This window comes from Vombatus ursinus, unplaced genomic scaffold (genome assembly GCF_900497805.2).
Source record: "Vombatus ursinus unplaced genomic scaffold, bare-nosed wombat genome assembly UNPS02001419.1, whole genome shotgun sequence".
Classification (NCBI taxonomy): domain Eukaryota; kingdom Metazoa; phylum Chordata; class Mammalia; order Diprotodontia; family Vombatidae; genus Vombatus; species Vombatus ursinus.
The window spans coordinates 22685895-22709204 of NW_020941197.1; the positions used below are offsets into that span (position 1 = coordinate 22685895).

General features: G+C 39.2%; 1 protein-coding gene across 3 annotated transcripts in view; it reads right to left on the reverse strand.

Annotated features, from left to right (window-relative positions):
- LOC114047699 (cell surface glycoprotein CD200 receptor 1-like) overlaps window positions 1-23310 on the reverse strand; it is a 30211-nt gene that overhangs the window by 5672 nt on the left and 1229 nt on the right. For 2 of the 3 annotated variants that reach the window (XM_027868634.1, XM_027868625.1), the window contains exons 2-6: window positions 14435-14533; window positions 12956-13261; window positions 12577-12828; window positions 11833-11938; window positions 8094-8139 (exon numbers count right to left, since the gene is read on the reverse strand). In XM_027868634.1, coding sequence (XP_027724435.1) covers window positions 8094-8139; window positions 11833-11938; window positions 12577-12828; window positions 12956-13261; window positions 14435-14533 — 809 coding nt within the window. Of the gene's footprint in view, window positions 1-5789; window positions 6582-8093; window positions 8140-11832; window positions 11939-12576; window positions 12829-12955; window positions 13262-14434; window positions 14534-23310 lie in introns of those variants that run through there. The other variant, XM_027868644.1, reaches the window with a different exon arrangement.

Consider the following 23310-nt stretch of genomic DNA (forward strand, 5'->3'; position numbering starts at 1 on the left):
AGTATAATCCTTCAGGGGAAAAAATCGTCATTCAGTGAAATAGAGGACTTTCAAGCATTTTTTTTTTTTTACTTTTAGGCAATTGGGTTTAAGTGACTTGCCCAGGGTCACACAGCTAGTAAGTGTCAAGTGTTTGGTCTGAGGCCAGATTTGAACTCAGGCCCTCCTGACTTCAGGGCCGGTGCTCTATCCACTGCACCACCTAGCTGCCCCTTTCAAGCATTCTTGATGAAAAGACCAGAGCTGAATAGAAAATTTGATTTTCAAATACAAGACTCAAGTGGAACATGAAGAGGTAAACAGGAAAGAGAAAATCATAAAAGACTTTTTATGGTTGAACTGTTTACATTCCTGCATGGAAAGATGATATTTGTAACTCATGAGACCTTTGTCAGTATTAGGGTAGAGGCAAAAATTATATGTATGTATATATAGATAGATAGATAGATAGATAGATAGATAGAGGGCACAGGATGAGTTGAAAATGAAGGGGTCATATCTGGAGAATAAAATTAAGGGGTGAGAGAGGATTATACTAGGAGAAAAAGAAAGGGAGAGGTAGAACAGGGTAAATTACCTCACAAAAAAAAACAGAAAAGAAAAGGCTCTTACAGTGGAGGGGAAATGGGGGAAGGTGAGAGGGAATGAGTGAATCTTATTCTCATAGGATTTGACTTAAGGAGGGAATAAAATACACACTCAATTGGGTATGGAAATCTGTCTTACCCTACAGGAAAATATGGGGGGGGGGAAGGGGACCAGAGAGTAGGGGGATTATAGAGAGGAGGGCAGATTGGGAAAGGGGGTAATCAGAAGCAAGTACTTCTGAGGAGGGTCAGGATCAAAATAAAGAATAGAATAAATGGGGGGGTGGGATAGGATTAAGGGAAATAGAGTTAGTTTTTCACAGCATGTCTACTATGGAAGTGTTTTGCATAACTGCACATATATAACCTATATTTAGTTGCTTGCCTTATCAATGAGGGTGGGTGGGGAGGGAAGAAGGGAGAAAATTTGGAACCCAAAGTTTTAAAAACACATGTTTAAAAAAAAGTTTTCATATGCAACTGGGAAATAAGAAATACAGGAAATGGGGTACAGAAATCCATCCTGCCCTACAGGAAAATTGAAGGGGAAAGGGATAAGAGAAGGGGAAGAGAGATAGAAGGGAAGGCAGACTAGGGTAAGAGGTATTCAGAATGCATGCCATCTTGGAGTGGGGGGAGGGGCGAGATGGGGTGAAAATTTGGAACTCAAAATCTTGTGGAAGTAAATGTTGAAAACTAAAAATAAATAAATAAAAATTACCATTAAAAAAAAATCACATATCACAACTTGTTCAGCCATTCCCCAATTGATGGGCATCCTCTCAATTCCCAATTCTTTTCCACCAGTAAAAGAGCTGTTATAAATATTTGTGTACATATAAGTCCTTTTCCTTGTTGTTTTTTGTCTCCTTTGGGATGCAGATCTAGTAGTGATATTGCTGAGAAATGACCCTTATGCTTAAACATTTTATTTTTTTGTTGTAAATAAGAGGAAACACTCCTACATTTGTTTACGTTGGTCATGCCTTTGCCCCATATTAGTCTTTTCCCTTTGGAGCATTGGTAGAATTCATTAAATATTTATAAAATTTTATTAATGATATATTTATAGAGTAAAACAAAATTTTATCTTCTTATGTAACATCCACTATTTTGCAAAATTTATTTATTTTTCTGCTGTTTCAGAATAAAATTTAGCCTTGTCTGTACCCTTACTGATAAAATATCCAAGAGATTCTCTGATGAACAGATTTTAGACCTAAGAAATACCTCGTCCAACTTAACCAGTGGTGAACTTTTAGATAATGAATTCAATGACATAAAATGCTACATTTGCAGAGAGTGAGGCCGAAAAAGAGTATTTCTTATCTGAGTCCAGTGTTAAAGAAATTCTTTTAATAGCTGATCATCTGAAAGATAATGAGCAACATGGTGCTTGTTGGACCCAAGTTCACAGTAAAAGAAATGAAGACCGACCCACAGTGTTTCAAATGTAAAGATAATTCTTGGTTATAGGCTTTTGCTTCTCAAGCAGTGTGAGGATGCTTGCAACAGTCTGGCCTCACTGTATATTCTACAATCCATGTTATTGAGCAAAGTTCTATTCCTTTAAAAAAAATGACTTTAGTGAGTAAGTGCTTAGAATTATTCAGAAATGTACAAATTCTGAGGGCCAACAAGCAACAAACAATGCTAACTGGTCTATTACTTTAGATTATTTAGAAAAACATATTGGTCTTACTATTGCTTGTGATGGTATTGGTGAAAGAAACCTACCCATAAAAAGCATGCAGAGATTGCATGCCATCCTGAGGAGAGGGGAGGGAGAGAGAGGAAGAAAATTTAGAACTCAAAATCTTACGGAAATGAATATTGAAAACTAAAAATAAAGAAATTTTTTAAAAAGAAAAAAAATAAAATACTAAAAGCATTTATAACAGAAAAGATGTATTCTAAGATTAACCATTATTTTAAGAAATCTGTAAGTAAATATCATTGAACCCTTAAAAAAAAATCTTGAAATGGTTTAATGTTTCTGGTGCCAGTCTTGCACCCATTTGGGAAAGTTGTTGTTGGGGACAGGATCTACCTGGAAAATCTCTAAACTATTAGGGGTCAGTATGGGTAAAGGCAAAGGCCTTCTCTGGATCATCTGTCCTTGACTGTACCCTGGACTTGCTTTGCTGTTGAACAAACATCTGCTGAGTCTGGTGGGAAAGTTCGTAGTCACAAGTAAACAAAGAAGTCTTAGAATAGACAATTAACCTTCACCCTGAAGAGATGCTCCTCCAGCGTCTTATCTAGTGACAACTTTGTATCTTTAGCTCTTGCTCTTGGGATATTGTAAATCATCATTCACTTTTATGTATAAAAGTTCAAGCCTTACTAGCAATGAACAGTCCTGTGGCTGATCAAAAAAAAATATATATATATATACATATATACATATATATGTGTGTGTATATATATATATATATATATATATATAATATATATATATTATAATGGAGAGGTGGATCTATTCTAACGAGGGGGTAGGGGCTAGTCATTTATTTCCCAATCAACTCCCAGCCTTGGGCAATTTAATCAAAGAATTTACTTTCACACAGTCTGGAGTAGAGCACAATGGGCTTCCCCACCTGGGTGGGGTGACTAAGATTGTCAAGAAAACTAATTCAATCTCATTATCAGCAATGTCATTCAGAGACTAAACAACCTACAGCTTCTGAAAAAAATCCTGGTCGTAATCCAATAATTGATTATTAATTAGAGAAATAATCATTTCTCTGCAAGCCTACAAAAAGACCTATGTGAAAGATAAGAGGTTGGAAATTAGCCCTAAGAAAATCCAGTATCCAGCTCACTCAGTCAAATTTGAATTCCAGGCATAATCCAGAATAAGATACTGATTTCCTCACAATCTAAGAAGGAACCCAAGAGAATACAATACAACACAACACAACACAATTAACATTTATTAAGTGCCTACTATGTGCCAGGTACTGTGCAAAATGCTGGGGATACAAATAAGAAAAAGAAAGACAATCCCTACCCTCAAGGAGCTTACATTCTATTGGGAGAAGACAACACAAAAAAAGGAAACTGGAAAGGGAGAGAAGGGGAGAAGGACACAAGGGAGTACCCAACACGAGGGTATCTCATTCCATGGATCTGAGACCAACAGAGGTTGAGCTGCAAATGGAAAAATGGAGTGGGCTGACAAGTCCAGGTTCTGCCCTCTATAAAGGAAGGCTTTGGGTGGAGTTGAATGCTCTTCTCTCCAGTCCTCCAATCAGAATGGTGAGGGAGGTGGGAAGATGCTGAGTTTTAGAGATAAGCTTATCCTGAGAGGGACATCTTGGTCTGTGGAGTTGAGATGAACTAGAGCTGCATGTTTAAGAGAGCCCACATTATCCACCTGGGTAACCTGATGGACCCCATTTACTGAGTCACACTTTTGTCTGCTCCTTTTAAAGGGAGAGCCAGACAGAACAGACTATAACCCTGAAAGATATAAAAATATAAAGCAGACTGTTCAACAGTCTCTCCTCTTGGACCCTTATGATCCTGCAAGGCCCATGTTTCTGAAAGTCTGTCCATAAAGACAAGGGGTTTTGTTTTTCTTGCTGTCTCAATGTAGGGAGGGGGAGGGGAAGAGGTAGGAGGTAGAAAATGTGACACTGAAAATAAACCAAAATTGAATTAATGGTAATCATGCCAGAAACTGAGGCTTCTAGTCCAAACCCTAGAACTTTGCCTCTTCTGATGGCCCAAGAGACCCACACCTGTACAGACCTGCTTCCTAATGAACACCAGTTTGCCTGATTTGACAATGACTCTACTCCCTTTGAAAGAGGAATACACAACTGGATTTAAGTAGCCACTAATCTGGTAATAGGGAAGACCCTACAAAACTGGGGTCCTGGCAAGTCCTTCCAGGGAGCTGAACCCTATTGTTAGCATGCAAAAGATCCTTGAAGGATAAGGCAGAGAAGGTGTTCATCTTTACTAATTCTTGGGCAGTGCCTATGGGTCTGGCCAACTGATCCCTGAAGATCATGGGACTGGATGATGAAAGGTTCTCTTGTTAACCAGCACATGGTGGGGGTGGGGGAGGGGGTTAGAAGTAATCTCATCACTCAGCCACACCCTTTAGAGATTGACTGACCTTTTCAGGAGTTGGGTCTTAACAGAAATAGGCAGAAAAGGGTGGATCATAAATTAATAATTAGTTAACATAATAGTATAACATTAATTTCTCTTACCATCTAATTCCTTTCCTTTTAAAAATGATTGTGCTTATTTACTAGATATTAAGCTAAGTCATTTCTATATGCAGATAGAGACAAGTGTTGTCAGCACCTTCTAAAATTTGGTGCCCTGGGGCACCAAACTCCAGCTGCCCCAGCATAATTATAGCCCACAGTTCAAAAACCAAATGTAGGTAAAAAGGTATTCCCACAGGAGAAACTGATAATATTGTAACCAAATCTGACAGAATCCTTAGGAAGGTCATTTTGAAGAGAAGAAAAAAAAACCTTCCTCAGAATAGCAGATAAAAACCCTAGAAAGAATGAACAATATGCATATATACATACTAGACATAGAAAGAAAAGGTGAATAATCCTTGAACTATTCAGTAGAAGAGTTCAAACATGTATTTAGTCTAAAAGGGGGAAATATTTACAGTAAACATGACCCATGGGTATAGTTTTATACTTCTCTGATGTAATTCCTCAAAGATGCTAAAAAAAAAATCTTTATAGTTGTTTGTACCCTAGGCAGACTTGTGAATGGTTGCAGATAACTTTTGTATTCTGACATATCTCAAAGTACACATGTTTTGGCCACCCTCAAAAATTGATAAAATTGCTTCCTGAGGTGTTCCTGCCTAGCATGGTCAAAACAAGGAAAGATAACTATGAGCTGTCATTGTTATTGTTGTTGTTTGTCCTTCATTCTTGAAGAGGGCTATGACATCGGGGAAGGTGATTTCAAGACTTTTGAGTGAATTAGATTTAAGTGAAGCAAGGCTGTGCAAAGTCACCAGCCCCACTCTCTCCTCCAGGATCCAGTGGCAAAACATAGGTCAGGAGGACTGCAGATGACCCCAGTTACGTTGGGAGATCTTGACATTTTTAAGCTAAGATCTTTCCCAGTCTCAGTTTGCCTGAGGTAACACCCATTTAGTGATTTAAGGCTAGGTAAGAAATGAGGCACAAGATGACCTAGTTTATCTACTCAAAAAAAAAAAATTGGAAGGGGAAGACCCTCAGGGTTTCTGGCCAGAGCAGAAACAATTGCTACTTAGCTCACTGTTAGCCATCAGAATGCAAACAACGACCAAGTGAAACTTAAGCTGGGAGCTATTATTGGCCAATCAGTGAGAGCCAGAGTGATTTAGGTTTAAGGCATGGTCAAGTAGTTCCATTTGAATCCCAATTGGTTTTATCAAAGCCTGGTTTTGTAAGGCTCTGTTTCAAGAAACCATAAATGAAACTACTTGGGAGAAAAAAGTTAATTGTCCCAGTTAAAAAAAGATAGAATAAATAAGTAGGGAAGAGAGAAAAAAAATCTAGCCCCTAAACCCCAAGATATGAGCTGTCAAAATTTAATCATTGTACAAATTGGTTAGCCAGGGCACAAGCAGGATGTTAAATGATTAAATGCACAACAAACACTGATTAATGCTATAAGCTTTAGGTTGCACTTTAGATAATCAAGGAAGATGCCAGTTAATTATCACAAATTCTCTACCACTCAGAGTCCATGAAGGAAATAATGCACAGTGGAACGAATCCCAAATCATATCACTCTTCCTTCTCTGCTTAGGGAGGTGCAAGGAGGTAGGAAGGAGAATTCTGGACAGTTTAGAAATATTACTGTCGATTCCACTCTTTCCCCCCAAATCCTTGTCAGTTAGCTGACAGGATTTAAGAAAGAGTGGTCTTCATGTGGTATCCCTCGAAGTCAATTTTTACTTTTATTTCCACAGTGCACATTCTTCATGTAATTTACATAAGGTTCCTCTTCCTTCCACCCAGGTAAATCAAAGAAAAAAACATGATCATGAGAAACAAGAAATCATATCAAATATTCAAAGCCCCCCTCAGTGACCTCCCTCTCTCAAGTTTCCCTTTCTTCAAATAGTTGCTATGTAGAGAAATGTAAGACTGGTCAGCCAAAAGTTACATAGGTATGATTTTGTACAAAGAGAACCTTACATTTTAGGCAAATGTAGTTCTATCTGAGAGGGAAAGTGTTTTGTCAATGTTGCTGCCCCTTATGGACACTGTAGATTCAAAGCTTCAATCTTGAATAAGGGACTCAGGCTCATTATCATCTGGCAAAATATTGGCTTCGTGCAACTGAACCCCATGAGAAATAAGCATAACAGCACATTACTTTGCTAATGCCCAGATTACATAACCCTCTGCCTAACATGGAGGTACCCACTTGGGAGACACCATGTACATGCTTCTAGAAGGTGACCTTATTTGTTCTCCTACCATATGTATGGCAACAGCCCTTCCCTATTGACTATGTAGTTGGAATAAGCCGCATCTTTAAAACTACCAGATTGTGACAATTTCTTTCTCTCTTTCTAGCAGTGTCCAAGATGAGTTGAAAGTCCTGTTCACCCACAGCACAGGCAGCCTGAATTGAGCTGAGTAAGGCAAAGGACTACTTTCCCCAACCTTTCCCTCCACCCTTTTAAGTCCTGTGGCCTTAAGAAATGGGCTTGGGGTTTTGGTATGGTCTTTTTTTATTTGTTCTTTTCAGTTCTAAAATACGGAGATTCCAGATCCAAATCATAATGACCTTGGAAACAGGATTCCAAGTTAGGCCATTCAGAAGCCCTGAGAAACCAGAGATCCTAGTACTCAAACCCAAGGAGGGTTTTACATTTGGAATTTCTTGAGACAATGCTGTGTAGGAACTGAGTTATACCATGAACCTGACCCCCTGCCCTCCCCAGAGACAGAGGCAGTGTAGGGAGGGAATTATGCCTCTCATGTGTTGGAGGGATGTTGGTATATTTGTTCTTACTATACCATTGAAGTAAATATTCCATTGTAAAAGCTAATCTGACTTAAATTGAGTGTTTAAACAATCTCTTGCTTTTATACAGCACCTACTTATTACCTTCATTTAATAGTTGAGGAAATTGAGGCAAATAGTTTTAATGACTTGCCCAGTGTCATACAGCTATTGAGTGGCTAAGGCTGGATTTAAACTCAGTTCTCCCTGACTCCAGGCCCAGTGCTCTATCTATCCATTGTTCCACCTAGCTGCCAAGATAAATGGAACTGGAAAGCAGGGAACCCCCTAAAATTGAGGGAATACAATCTGCTGGAACCAATAACAGAGATTGGGTGCCCCTGAATCCCCTTAAGGGGGTATTGGAGAACCCTGTAGGAGGGAGCTGCTTCAGGCAGTGTCAGCCAGGGCAATAATGTTGCACAAACTAAATCACAGCCCAAAATGACAAAACCTAGCAGGCACACTCTCTGATTTTGACAATCATCCCTCTCTTTATCTTACCATATTAATATTTGGAGTAGACCTTGTCCTTTGGGACTCACAGTTCCTGCCAAAAAAAAAAAAGAGACAATGAAAAGTGATTTAAAGAGAGGAGAATACAAAACCTGTTTTTCCATTAGTATTGCAGATAATACTGATGTTAATAATAGAGGGCAACACTCTACATTCAGGAAAGCAGTGAAATAAAAGCAAGAACTTTCTACCATTCAAAAATGGAATGAACAGCATAAGGTTTTTTATTATTTTGCCAAAAATAATAGCATTAACAATAGGGTTTTGCCAGTGGCAGACATGTCTGATAAATACAGGAATGTAGACTATATGGGTAGAGACCAGTGACCTAGATTCCTTAGCCCACCTTTTATTCTGATTAAAATTCCTTCGGATGCTAAACCAGCGATTACCTTGGGAACATCTGAGCATCTTAATCTACACTAGATAGTTATATGTAACAAACAGCTTGGAGATCCCAGAGATTAAGAAAGGAAAAGGAAAGATGTAATTTTAGCCTGGCAACATGCTGCCTGATTTCTGTTAGTTGGGCATGGTAGTCAACACTGAAGACCTATCAGTCTAACTATTGTAGGTTAGGCCAGAATCTGGTCCATTGGGTACTTTCAGGTGCAGATTGGAACAAAATAAGACACTTAGAAACCATCTAAGAGTTAGCAAAAGGAGATTTCCTCAGCAAAAGAAGGGAAAGGATATTCAGCATGGATGCAGCATTGATTCATTAGAGCACAACTTTCCTTACTGTTCCATGCTGGTCTATTGATCAGAAGCCTGGGTGAGGAGCTCCTGACTTCTTGTGTATTGGCTTTTGCTCATAAGCCACCAGGAAGCTACATGCATGGTTTGAGTGTTAATCCCCTGGACCAAGAATAGTTTCAATATCTTTTAAGGAAAAACTAACTAGCTTGCACAGTGTAGGGCCTTTGGGCCTTTATGTCAGGGTTCTAGACACTATGACCTAGAAGACTAAAACTAAGGTGTCTTGGCTAGACCTGAAAAAAAATGAACCCAGAAGGTAGTGGCATGGCCCGAGAGAGATGAGACCAGGCACAGTAAAAGCAGAATGGTGATATCACTCAAAGACATTAGGAGTCCTGAAGCATTGGGAGTATGAATTGTACCTCCATACATATTCCTCATGTGTGGACCCTTCGTACATGTGTGAAGTTTAAAAAGTTTTGAGAGACATAGTTTCTGGGCAATTTAATCATTTTATTAATAAGGCCAGCAGGTTATTAATAAAAGGATGGTCATTTGGCCATCTCTCTCAGACCAAAGACCCCTAATGGCAGTGGGGTCACAGTTTATATGCCATTCAAAGAGCAGGTGTTCCGGAGGGGCGCCTACTCAACTCTAATTAACACAATGCTAGGTGGGCTCTCTTGGGGTATGTGATTTAAGTCACTCAAATCTTAGTCAAAAAGACACAATTTCCATATTACTTGTTTTGACAATAGGAAGTCTCAACCCTTCCCCAGACTTGACTGAGCAAACACAACGAGCAGGAATGCACCCATTGGCCTAAAATTAGAATTTTTTTGCTGTCTGATTAGATCTTGGCCTGGGTAAATTTCTAAGAGAGATTTCCCACACTGGTTGGTTTCTGAATAAGGAAGTAGAAAAGAGGAAAAACCTTGGTCCTAATACAATAATTAGTTACGAAATATAAGAGAGAAATATTAATTTCTCATGCATGATCTTTATACATGCTCATTATCCCCATTGATGGTGTGTATATTTTGGGAAAAGTGCACTCTAGATTTATGAAGAAAAGGTTCTATTGAAAGTCTTCTTACTATGCTATTTTATTAAATGCCATTGATTTGAAATACCGTGTCCTGTGATTGATTAGAGAGAAAAAGTAAACAAATCAGTAGATGCTTGCAAGCTGTCATTTTGAACAAATGCAGATGCTCAGAGTACGTTGAACTTGCGGTAGCTGTTCTGAGGGGAGTGTCCAGCATGCTAAACTTCAAAAATAATGAGCTCCATGACACTGGAAGTGTTCAAGAAAAGGCTAGATTACTATCTGCCAGGGATGTTATAGGGAAGATTGTGGCTTTGGGTGGGAGGTTCATCTAGGTGACCTCTAAAAAATGTCCCTCCCAAGATTTTATGATTAATCATTCCTTTCATTGTCTCTGGACATTGTCCTTGCGGAAGAAAGTTTTTTAAAATGTTTCCTATGCAAAAAGTAAAAACAATCACTCCACTGAAACAAGGCAGTCATTTCTCTCCAAATTTTCAGCATCCGTGAATAATCATGGTATACACATAGCCACCTTGTGTTTCTGTATATAATAACAGCTAGCATTTATATAGGCAGCTAGGTATTCCAGTGGATAGAATACTGGATCTGGAAGTCAGGAGAAGAAAACTCTGTTCAGATACTTACTAGCTGTGGGACCCTGGGCAAGTCACTTAACCTCTGCCTCAGCTTTCTCACCCACAAAATGAGTATAATAATAGCACCTACCTCCCAGGGATATTATGAGGATCAAATGAGATAACATATGTAAAGATTTTGCAAACCTTACAGTACCACATAAATACATTGTCATTATTATGTAGTACAAGTACAAGTTTGCAAAAGACTTTACATATGTTACCTCATTTGATCTTCACAAAATGCCTGGGAGGTGGGTGCTATTTTTACAGATGGGGAAACTGAGTTTAAGTGACTTGCCCCAGGTCCCACAGCTAGTAAGTACCTGAATCAGGATTTGAACTCAGATCTTCTTGACTCCAAAGTGAACACTAACCACTGAACCATCTTCTACTCTAAATAACAGGAATTTAATACATTCAGAGAGAGCAGAGCACATACCCTGAAAAGAAAAAATTAGGACTCAGGAAGCCAGCTTTTCTTCAGAATTCAATTTTATTGCTTGTTTCCATCCTTGATGGTATGTTCTACTCAATGAAAATTATATTTGATGGCTTCTTTAAAAAATACTTATTCTATTTGCTCTGTTCTCTAGTATCTTTTTTGTGATATTTCCCATAAATACACTAGTGCCAGGCTAGAAAAAAAAAATCTTCATGTCATGGTCCAATGGTGTGGAACTATACTGTCAATGAGGTCATGGACCATTGTCCTGAAATTTTTTTTGCAAGATCCAGAACCAGTTCACATGACATTAAATTTAACATTTTGTTAAGACATATTGTGAAGGGCAGCTAGGTGGTACAATGGAGAGTGCACAAGGCTTTGAGTCAGGAAGATCTGAGCTCAAAATTGGCCTCAGACACTTACTAGCTATGTGACCTTGGGTGAGTCACTTGAGCTCTATTTGCCTCAGTTCTTCATCTGTAAAATGGGACACGCTGGAGAACAAAGTGGCAAAGCAGTCCAGTAACTTTGCCAAGAAAACCCAAGTCCATGGGGTCACATCAGACAAAACTGAATGACTGAACAACAACAATTATTGTAAAGCTCCAATGTTCCTTTTCCTTTTCCTAACTAAAGGAAAAAGAGTTAATGAAATCTCAAAATGAGGGGAGAATTGAGAAACTCAGTTGTTTGTATTCCAATCAATAAATGGTTCACTATGAACAGAAGCAATATGGTCAATCTGGAAAAGCAGACAGGTGGGTTTCCACCAGTAGGTCTATGTCACTGAGCCTTGGGAAACCTTGACCTCCTCTAGATGACAGACTTGACAATTATTACTTTTCCAGAGTAATAGATCATTTTGGGGCCCACAATCCATATTAAACAACCAACCTGTGGCAAACAGCCTTCCAAATGAGGATGAATCCCATAATGGTCATTATGCTCAAGAGAACACAGAGGCTGATGCAGAGCAACAATGGTGCGAAATGGTTGAGACCTTGAAACATGAACACAAGGATGTTTTTAATGTCTTCTGATACACTCACAATTCTAGTAAAGAGGATGTTACTTATATTTTAGATAATATCATTCATATAAGAGATCTAAGAAACATATGAGATGATCAGAGGATGAAAGGAATAATAATAGTGATAATAATAGCACCTACCTTCGAGGGTTGTTGTAAGGATCGAATGAGATAATGTTTGTAAAGTGCTTCACACAGTTTCTGGCCTATAGTGAGTGCTATATAAATACTAGTTATTATTATTATTCATATTTTAGGCTTTTATGGTAAATTTTCTCCTAAAGCACAATTACAAATATTTCCATGAAGAAAAAAAATGTGAAAATAAGAAAATGTATAGCATTTAACCAGTGCCCCACTAGGGCTGGGGATGGGTGGAGAAATCAGTACATTCTCTTAAAACAGACTGGAGTGGAGGGAAGGAGAAGAGTCATTCCATATTTCAGACATAGTCAAAATGTCTTCGAGTTTCCTTTATGTGTTTTAGGATAATCATGGAATGACAAGTTATCGAATTCTCTGATCTGCCCAAGGTTTTTCCTTATTGTCTTCCTTCTGAGATAAAATATTGAGGATCAAAGCAATAACTGTAAGAGAGAATTACTTACGACTGGGTAGAAGTTCTATGGACAAACTCTTGTTCCCAGTCAAGTGAGAAATGGAGCAGGTCACCTTAGTTTCATTGAGTCCATTCCAGTGACACATACTCTTCACAGTCACTGTCCTGTTGCCATGAGTTTCATTCACACTGAGGCAATATCCCTCTGGGACCCAAGAGATTTGGGCAGCCGGCTTCCCAGCAGAAGCTTCACAAGTGGCAGTCCCATTCCCATCCACAGACAAAGATGTCTCGGGAGGCACTGCAGAGGAACAGAGGGAATATTTTTTTTCTTAGTATAAGAGAGAGGTGGTAGGGTTGAAATGGTTACTTGTCTTTTTTTCCTGGATCTATTTGTCAATAACAGACTAACAGAAACTGTTCCTTACCTAATACATTGAGCCAATGGCCAGACTGGAAATTCCCATCAGGTGTTACAACAACACACATGTAATACCCATCATCTTCAATGGTCACTTGGTCTATCTGAAGGGCAAGATTCTGATCAGGTCTAGATTCCCAGGTTATCCTCTCATTAAAGCAGTTTATTTCCTTGGTTTCATTCTTATCTGATCTATAGGCCATGATACAGAGAATTTTGTCTCTGGGAAATATTTTCCATATTGCCATTATAAGATTCTTCATTGAGTAAGTATAGCAGGAGAAGACAGTCTTGGTATCTACCTGTACAGACACTGCAGAGTCAAGTAGACATACAAATAATAAAGAATAATTTTAAAAATATTCACATGCCAATTTTATCCAGTTACCTTATTTTAAGATGATTCCTAATAATTAACACTCATAATTTCCAATATTTCCTATTTGTAACAAGAAACATTAATACTCAGAGATAGAGAAATATGAGACTAAATCCCAGAATTAGCTATTCTACCTCAGAGCACTTTGGCATAGGAAGAACCAGCCTCAAAGCCAGGAAGACCTGGGTTCAAGTCCTGCCTAGGACACATACTGTCTGTCTGTGTAATCCTGGACCCTTCACCTCTCAGTGCTCTAAGCAGTTCTCTTAGATTGTAAGTTGCAAAGAAGATGGCACCCTGCTTTGCTAAAGGAAGGTCCTTCACCTGGAATTGCCCTGTACTGATGAAATTACAGGTTTAGTCTCTCTTCCCTATCCCTAATTTGGTGATAAAAGACAATCCTGTATAAAGCATGTATCATACTAAAACCATTAGAGCCATCTTCAGAAGCTAAGTATCTTGTCTAATACCAATAGAGTGAGGAGGTAACATTGGTTTCTCTCCAAGAAGCAGGGAATACGTTATCTAAAACCAGGGCCCTTCATAGCAGAGATTAGAGGGTGACTTTAGCCTTCCCTATCTCCTCAGTTAAAAAGAAAGTATCTTTAATTTGTAGAAGAGAACCTCCATTGACGAGTGTGTCTAACTCATAGCATCCTTCTCTTTAGACTCTCATGGGGTGTTTAACCTGGGAGGTCTCTATGAATTTTTTTTTTCATTTTGATGACTGATCAGAATGAATAGTTTCCTGTGTAACTCTATGTATTTTATTTGAAACATCTAAAAATATTTTGAAGGGATCCACAGGTCCCCCTGGACTGCCAAAAGGGTTAATGACCCCCCCTCAAAAAAAAGGTTTAAAAAAAACCCCTGCTTTAGAGCAAGAAGGATGTGAGGAGAAGCTGACCCTGTATGACCTGATCATCTTAACAGGCCAATAACCTTTGTTCCCTCCTCAACATCTAAATGCATCTGACTCACAAAGAACCACTGCTGTCCTGAATTCTCGCTTTTGAGTTTGGCCAGTTTTTTTTTGTTTTTTTTTTTTGTTCCAATGCCTTATGCTTCCATCGTCAGCGTTAGCTGCTACATCAGGAAATACATTACCAGCTGTGGTGCTATTAAAGTTAATGAAGTACAGATGGGTCTGCTCCTCAATCAGGTCTGAACTGCTGGGTCCACGGGCTGAAGATTCAACAGTGTATCCTAAATGCAAAGGGGGCATAGAGGGAAAAACTGATACATCAGTGCACATGGAGACACCTGCTTCCACCAGAGGACATAAAAAATGTGTTTCTCTTAGGAAAGTCACTAATCCTGAACATCACTTCCACCTGCAGGAAATACAAATAGAACCTAAGAACATCAAAACCCAGAAAGGAAAATTTCACTGAAGGGAGAGACATTGACACAGGAATTAATTAGTGGTCAGACTTGGTAACCACAGCTTCCAGTTTCTGCCCTTAGCTTTAAGCAAAAATTACCTTTTATCACACAGCTCAGCTTAGAAACTAAAGATTCTTGCCTAGTCTCATGAAAACAATATGGTTTTCAATAAGTGGATTTACTTCATTAAACTCATAGTGTGATGGGAGGAATACTGGATTTTGAGTTGGAAAATCTTGATCTAAGACCTAGTTTAGCTGTGCGACCTTGAGCAATCATTTAACCTGATTGTGCCTCAGGAGGTTGGATTAAACTTGGAGGTTGGATTAAATATTCTCTCAGGTCCCTTCCAGCTCCAAATCCTAGATCTCCTGGGACCTTTGTTTCTTGAATGAGCTAAAGATGTTTAGTTTAGAGGAGAGAAAACTTAGAAGGGGGCATGATAGCTGTCTTCAAGTATTTGAAAGGCTTTCATGTGAAAAAAAAGTTATATTTCTGGTAAGTCCCAGAGGGAAGAACAAAGAAAAATTGGTGAAAATTACAAAAATGCGAATATAGGCTGGTGAAACTACACCCCTTCCCCTAAAGTAGGTGTTCTTAACCTGTAATTTAATTTATTTTCACTAATCTCTAACTGAAATTTAACATTTCCTTCAATTATTCATAAATATTCTTCTGAGAAGGGGCCCAGAGGTGCGCGCGCGCGCACGTGCGCGCGCGCACACACACACACACTGAAGAATTCCTGCCCTGGATGGAAGAGGAGGCGGGCACTAGACAGAGTCAGCTAGGTTGATTGATGAATATTTGACAAAGCTCTGACAAAAAGGAACCCTGTCATTCTGATGTTTATCCTTACCTATCGATCCATGGATAGTATGTTCTTAAGTACTTGTGGTCTTATCTGATTCAATTCAATTAACATTTATTAAGCATCTTCTGCGTGCCAAGCATTGTGCAAAAAGGCTCTAAAACTTTTATCAAAAGGACCTGTTTGTAGAAAAATATTTTATTAGCTCTTTCTTGTGGTGGAAAAGAATTGAGAATTGAGCGGATGCAAGGGGCAGTTAGATGGTGAAGTGGATAGAATACTAGCCCTGAAGTCAGGTGGGTCTGAGTTGAAATTCAGCCTCAGACACTTACTAGCTGTGTAACCCTGGGCAAGTCACTTAACCCTGAGTGTGAAGGAGAAGGAGAAGGACCATTGAGGGGATGTCTATCAGTTGGGGAATGGCTGAACAAGTTGTAGTATATGATTGTGATGGAGTGCTATTGTGCTATAAGAAATTATGAGCAAGATGATTTTGGAAAAACCTGGAAAGATTTAAAAACCTGGTCAGCATAGACCAGAAGGGATTTTTATGTAGTTTTTAGCAGCCCCCTTTCTATCTGAAAAGATGCAAAATGAAGTAAACAGAACCAGGTACACAGTAACAGCAATATTGGATGATGAACCACTGGGAATGACTTAGCTCTTCTAAACAGTACAGTGATCCAAGACACTCCCAAAGGACTCATGATGAAAAATGCTATCCACTTCCAGAGAAAGAACTGATGGACTCTGAAAGCAGACCAAATCATACTATTTATCACTTTTGTTCTTTTTGTTGCTTTTGTTTGAGTTTCCTTCCACAAAATGACTACTATGGAAATGTTTTACATAATTGTACATGTATAACCTATATCAGATTGTTTACCTTTTCAGGAAGGACTAAGGGGAGGGAGTAAGGGAGGAGGGAAATAATTTGGAACTCACAATTTTAAGAAATGAATGTTTAAAATTGTTTTTACATGTAATTGGGGGGGGAATAAAATATTGTTTTAAAAAAAACCATTTTAGACCTTAGCATTAAAACTACACAACACTAACAGCTTAGGGCCAGGCTGAATGGTTTGTAGTATGGATGGACAATTTCCTGTGTCATGCTTGTGTGTGAGGCCTCATTTCCTGTAATCAGACCAACATTGAGACCCACAGATAGATGAGAGGTCCCCCTGTATTCTTTTTGTACAAGTAAGTATCCACTGGTGGCTTATATGTTATTAATAAGCCTTATTGTTAGTGTAGAGTCAGTTAACTAGCATTTAAGTGTCTACTAGGTGTCAGGCATTGTGCTAAGCACTGGGGATACAAAGAAATCCCCCACCCCCGAAATAAAAACAGTCCTTGATCTCAAGGAGCTCACAGTATATTGAGGGAGAAAACATGCAAACAATAGTAAAGTACAAACAATATATATACTGGATAAATTAGGGGTAAACTCAGAGGGAGGGCACTAAGGCAAAATACAGCTGTGTTTCTGTTCCTTGAGATTGCAAAGTGGATTAATACAGGTCAAAGGAAAAACTACTTTTGTAGGACTTTTCCCAGCCTAGGTTCTTAAAGAGCCCAGGGAAAATTTCACCCATCAGCAGGATCCCTTGACTGATAATCAAACAACTTGAGGGGCCAAATTGAAAAAAGAAATCTTTATTAGCATGCTAAGGAAGATATTTCTAGCTGGTAGCAGCCTCAGCTTCCTAGAGTACAATTTAGACAGCTTTTCCAAGCCTGTTTAGATTACATAGCCAATCAGCAGCATCATATACTGCTTGAATAGATCAATGGCATATAGTCTGTCCATATAGGAAAGCTGGTCTGGAATGTTCATGTTGAATATTAGGTGCAACATTTGCCGGTTGAAGATAGCTCAAGAGTGCTAGAGGAGTAAAGAGTCATTGTATATTTAGCCTCAGCAGGATAGAGGTAGCTGAGTCTTGTTTTATTATTCAATCTATAGCACAAGGGGAGGTAGTTTGGCCGAATCACACCATCTGCTAAAGTTTTTTCTCCATACTACCTACAGTTACCATTAAAACAAAACACAAAAACAGACATCAGTTAAAGGTAGTAGGTTCTCTCACTGAAGTCTTCAAGCAAAGGCTGTATGACAATTTATTTAGGAGGTTATATTTAGAGCAAAGGTGTCCAACTCACCCATTGCTGCAGAAAGGCAGCAACCACATTAAATTGAGAAATATACACATATAATTGAGAAATATTTAACAAAATGAGTGAAAATACAATAGAACATAGATAATGTTGACTGTGGTTTTTCTTTTTTTTTTTTTAAGATTCATTAATTTAGGGGCAGCTAGGTGGCGCAGTGGATAGAGCACAGGCCCTGGATTCAGGAGGACCTGAGTTCAAATCCAGCCTCAGACACATAACACTTACTAGCTGTGTGACCCTGGGCAAGTCACTTAACCCCATTGCCTAGGGAAAAAACAAACAAACAAACAAACAAAAGATTCATTAATTTATTTATTTTTAGTTTTCAACATTCACTTCCACAAGATTTTGAGTTCCAAATTTTCTCCCCATCTCATCCCTTCCCCAACCCCAAGACAGCATGCATTCTTTCCTCTAATCTGCCCTCCCCTCTGTCTCCCCTCCCCTTCTCTTATCCCCTTCCTCTTGTATTTTCCTGTGGGACAGAATAGATTTCTATACCCCATTGCCTGTATATCTTATTTCCCTGTTGCATGTGAAAACAATTTTTTAACATTTGTTTTTAAAACTTTGGGTTCAAATTTTCTCCCTTCCTCCCTCCCTCCCCACCCATCCTCATTGAGAAGGCAAGCAACTCAATACAGGTTATCTTGTGTAGTCATGCAAAACACTTCCATAGTAGTCATGCTGTGGAAAACTAACTGTATTTCCCTTCATCCTATCCCACCCTCCATTTATTCTATTCTCTCTTTTGACCCTGTCTGTCCTCAGTTTGCTTCTGATTACCCCATTCCCAAATCTGCTCTTCCTTCTACTATCCCCCTCCTCACTCTCTTATCCCCTTCCTCCCTATTTTCCTGTAGGGTAAGATAGCTTTCCATACCCAATTGACTGTGTATGTTATTCCCTCCTTAAGCCAAATCCTATGAGAATAAGATTCACTCATTCCCTCTTATCTTCCCCCACTTCCCCTCCACTGTAAAAGTCTTTTCTTGTCTATTTCATGTGAGATATTTTACCTCTCCATTTCTCCTTCTCCCAGTACAATCCTCTCTCACCCCTTAATTTTATTCTCCAGATATCACCCATTCATCTTCAACTCACCCTGTGCCTTCTATCTATCAATCTACATATACATATAATTTTTTTCCCCTCCGACTACCCTAATTCTGACAAAGGTCTCATGAGTTACAAATATCATCTTTCCATGTAAAAATGTAAACAGTTCAAGCTTAATAAATCCCTTATGATTTCTCTTTCCTGTTTACCTCTTCACACTTCTCTTGAGTCTTGTATTTGAAAGTCAAATTTTCTATTCAGCTCCAGTCTTTTCATCAAGAGTGCTTGAAAGTCCTCTATTTCACTGAATGTCCATTTTTCCGCTGAAGGATTATACTCAGTTTTGCTGGGTAGGTGATTCTTGACTACAATCCTATCTCCTTTGTCCTCCAGAATATCATATTCCAAGACCTCTGGTCCCTTAATGTAGAAGCTGCTAAATCTTGTGTTATCCTGATTGTGTTTCCACAATACTTGAATTGTTTCTTTCTGGCTGCTTGCAATATTTTCTCCTTGACCTGGGAACTCTGGAATTTGGCTACAATATTCCTAGGAATTTTCCTCTTGGGGATCTCTTTCAGGAGGTGATCAGCGGATTCTTTCAATTTCTATTTTACCTCTGGTTCTAGAATATCAGGGCAGTTTTCCTAGATAATTTCTTGAAAGATTATGTGTAGGCTCTTTTTTTGATCATGGCTTTCAGATAGTCCAACAACTTTTAAATTCTCTCTCCTGGATCTATTTTCCAAGTCAGTTGTTTTTCCAATGAGATATTTCATATTATCTTCTATTTTCTCATTTTTTTTTGGTTTTGTTTTACATATTGATTTCTCATAAAGTCACTAGCTTCCAAATGTTATGTTCTAATTTTTAAGGAAATATTTTCTTCAGTGAGCTTTTGGACTTCCTTTTCCATTTGGTCAATTTTGCTTTTGAAGGCAATCTTCTCCTCATTGGCTTTTTGGACCTCTTTCACCATTTGGGTTAGGCTATTTTTTAAGGTGTTATTTTCTTCAGTGGTTTTTTTTTGGGTCTCCCTTAGCAAGCTGTTGATTTCTTTTTCATGATTTTCTTGCATCACTCTCATTTCTCTTCCCACTTTTTCCTCTACTTCTCCTACTTGCTTCTCAAAATTCTTTTTGAGCTCTTCCATGGCCTGGGACTAATTCATATTTTTCTTGGAGGTTTTGGATGTAGGAGCTTTGACTTTGTTTTCTTTTGGTTGTATATTTTGATCTTCTTTGTCACCAAAGAAAGATTCTATGGTCTGACTTTTTTTTGTGCAGTTTGCTCATGTTCCCAGACAATTGCTTGAATTTCAAACTCTTTGTTAAGGTAGGGGTCTGCTTCCAGTGTGGAGAATGTACTGTCCCAAGCTTTGGGGGTTTTGTGCAGCTGTTTTCAGAGACACTTCTAGGGACCTGTAAGTTTTCAGTTTTTCCAAGGTGGTATGATAAGGGGCCAGGTGTTTACTCCTTTCTTGGCCTGTGCTCTGGTCTATGAGTGACCACAAGTGCTCTTTTCTGCCTTGGGACTGTGAGGAGGATTTCCTCTCTACTGCCACCACAAGTTCTACCACACCAGCACTACTCCTTGCCCCAGGATTGCCACCCAGAACTGTGACCCAGATCCAAGCACAGGCAAAGCAAGAGATTCCTGCCTCAGCACTAGCAAAGAGATCCCTGCAATACCCCTCTGATCAGTCACTAGATTCCCTCTCAGTCTGTGAGCTGGAAGCTCTGGAAGCAGCCACTGACCTGGGGCTGCAGCCAAGAGTAGGGCTGGGACCAAGCTTCTTTCTCACCACAGTCACAGACTTTTCCTACTGATCTTCTAAGTTGTCTTTGGCATTTGTGGATTGAGAAGTCTGGAAACTGCCACAGTTGCCTGTGATTCAGGCCTGCTCCAGGTTCACTAAGGCCTGGTCTTTGCCTACATGTGCGCCCACACTGAACGGTGTTTCTCTCCCAGCGCGACATGATAGACCTTTCTAATCAACCATCCAGGTTGTCTTGGGCTGGAAATGTGTTTCATTCTATCTTTTTTGTGGGTTCTGCTACTCTAGAATTTGTTTAGAGCCATTTTTTACAGATATTTGGAGGGGTTTGGGGGAGAGATCCAGCAAGTCACTGCTTCTACTCCACCGTCTTGGCTGTGCCCCCAGTTGTGGTTTTCTAAGTCAGCATAGATCAGCTGGGCTAGAATGATATCTCTCTGCCTCTCTGTAGTTTTTAGCAGCCCACTTTTTATTTGAATTTGATATCACAGTTCTAGAGAGTAATTTTGTTCAAAGATGGGTTGTATTAGATGTCATTTGAGGATCCTACCAACTGTGATTCTATGACTACAAGCTTCAAAACAGAAGTCCTTCACCTTTTTTCAATCAAGGACCACTTTGGCAGTCTAGTGAAGCCTACAGACTCCTCAGAATAATTATTATAAGTACATAAAATAGATAGGATCACATTTGTAACCGGGGGCTCAGAACGTATTTGCATAAGATTCTCCTCATTTTTGGAAATTGACTATTCAATATTCTGAGGCTGTGTGAGAGGAAAAATTGACAAGAGCTTGAGAGAGGAGAGATCTTGGTCTTCTAGCCTCTCAATTTGAGAGAAAAGATTTTCTTTAGGAAGAGGTCCCTAAAGGGAGAGAAAGACTCTGGGAAGAAGCTAACATGTAGGGAGCCAATACCTCAATAATGTCCCTATCCTGAGCTTACAACACCAGAAGCTTTGGGGAATTTCCCCTTGGGTGAGATCTGGGAGTCTCTTGCTTGAGTTAAGATACCTCACTCCCAGAAAGTTCATTCACTCTGTGTATTGTCTGGTGTATTCTCAACTGTATATCTTCTCTGATTTTTGTTTACTATCAGCTTGGATAAATGGGTCTATTTTCTACTCACTATCTGTGGTCTCTGTGTAACTGGCATTTGGTTTGGAAGAAGTCAAGTCTTGGGGCACTCTTTCCTTAGTAAAAGATAGTGATCAGGAGCATAGCTTGAACTTTAAAGTTATTTCCCCTTGAATAGACAACATGTAGTAGGGCAGAGAGATATCATTCTAGCCCAGTACCCCCTTTCTCTGAGGAGAGCAGAATGCCAGCCTCCAGCACTAGTCTCTTGTTTTCCTTCATGGTAGGAAACAAAGCTTCCCTTGAAGAAGGACCTGCAGAGGGAACTCTAGAGATATCTATTCATGCTTCTCTGTGAGCTGCTTCTAGGAAGATCCACATGATCACATGTAATCTATTTGAGCAACCTGGCATACACACATCTTACATATTTAAATATAGTTATAAATTTTGGGGGGGTTTATAGATCCCAGATTAAGAACCCCTAGGAACCTTGCTCTAAGGCTAGGTGTAAGCTTGCTGTGACCCACACCCCAGAGAGACATTTGTGATTCACTATGTCATGAAACACCAAACTAGAGACAAAGAAAGAAAGGTGGGTCAAGAAGTTCACATAATGTAGGCTCCTTGAAAGAAACGATTGTTTCATTCTTTGCACTTTGATCCTCAGCCTCTTGTAAATGACTTTGAATGAAAAAAAAAAAGTAGGCATAGGAAAACAAGAGAGTTTTCCTATAGGGGTCAAGTCATTGATCTCATAGATGGAAACACCAGTCCATTCTCTGAGAAGGTGAGACAGTAGAGACCACAGATAAAGGGGTCTAGCCAAGGCAGGGATGGGAGTGGCAAGCAACTTCTATGGGAACCTCAGGAAGGCACCAAGAGTTTGACAAATCCTTCCTCCTCCTTCACCAGAGTTCTCCTCCGGTCTTGGAGGTGCACATGACAGGAGGGAGAGGGTAAGCTTACAGTCAAATGCTGAAGATTCCAACTACTGAAAAGGACCAAGCACTGGTCACAGCATACCCTTCCCCATGATATATTAGCCTAAAGATTTTCTGGAGAACTTTGGCACATTTTTTGAGAGACTGGTATTTACTAATCTTCCCAAGTGCCACCTGGGTGGGGTCAAAGCCAGATATTAAAGAATCCAGGGTTTTCTTTGTTGGTAACACAAGTCAGAGTTTACAAGAGGCTCCTAAGAACATCCAAGACTATTGTGTTAAGATCCAGTGTCCAAGTGAAAGAATAATTAAAGGTAAAATGATGAGGCAGTTGTGATATAAATGCACCCTGACTACTCATTCTTTTCCCTAAGGCCACCTACAATAGGTCAGACATCATTCAAGATAGACAAAAGATGAAAAATATTCCCAAAAGAACAATCAAGCCACAGACCAATTTTATGGGAAAGGAAACTGAGACACAGAGAATGAGTCACCCAATCTGTCAGTAGAGCACAGTTAGAATTCATACTCTCAACTTCCTCAATCCTTCTAGAGCAACCCTATTGCTTATGTTTAAAAAACAAAAACAACACACACACACACACACACACTCACACTCACACACACACAACAAACAACTCTACATGTGTGAAGGATCAGGTGAAAAGGCTAGCAAAAATGATTCTAAAGCATTTTTAAAATGCAATATAGCCCTTGATAATTCAAAATAATTAGGCCATTTTGAT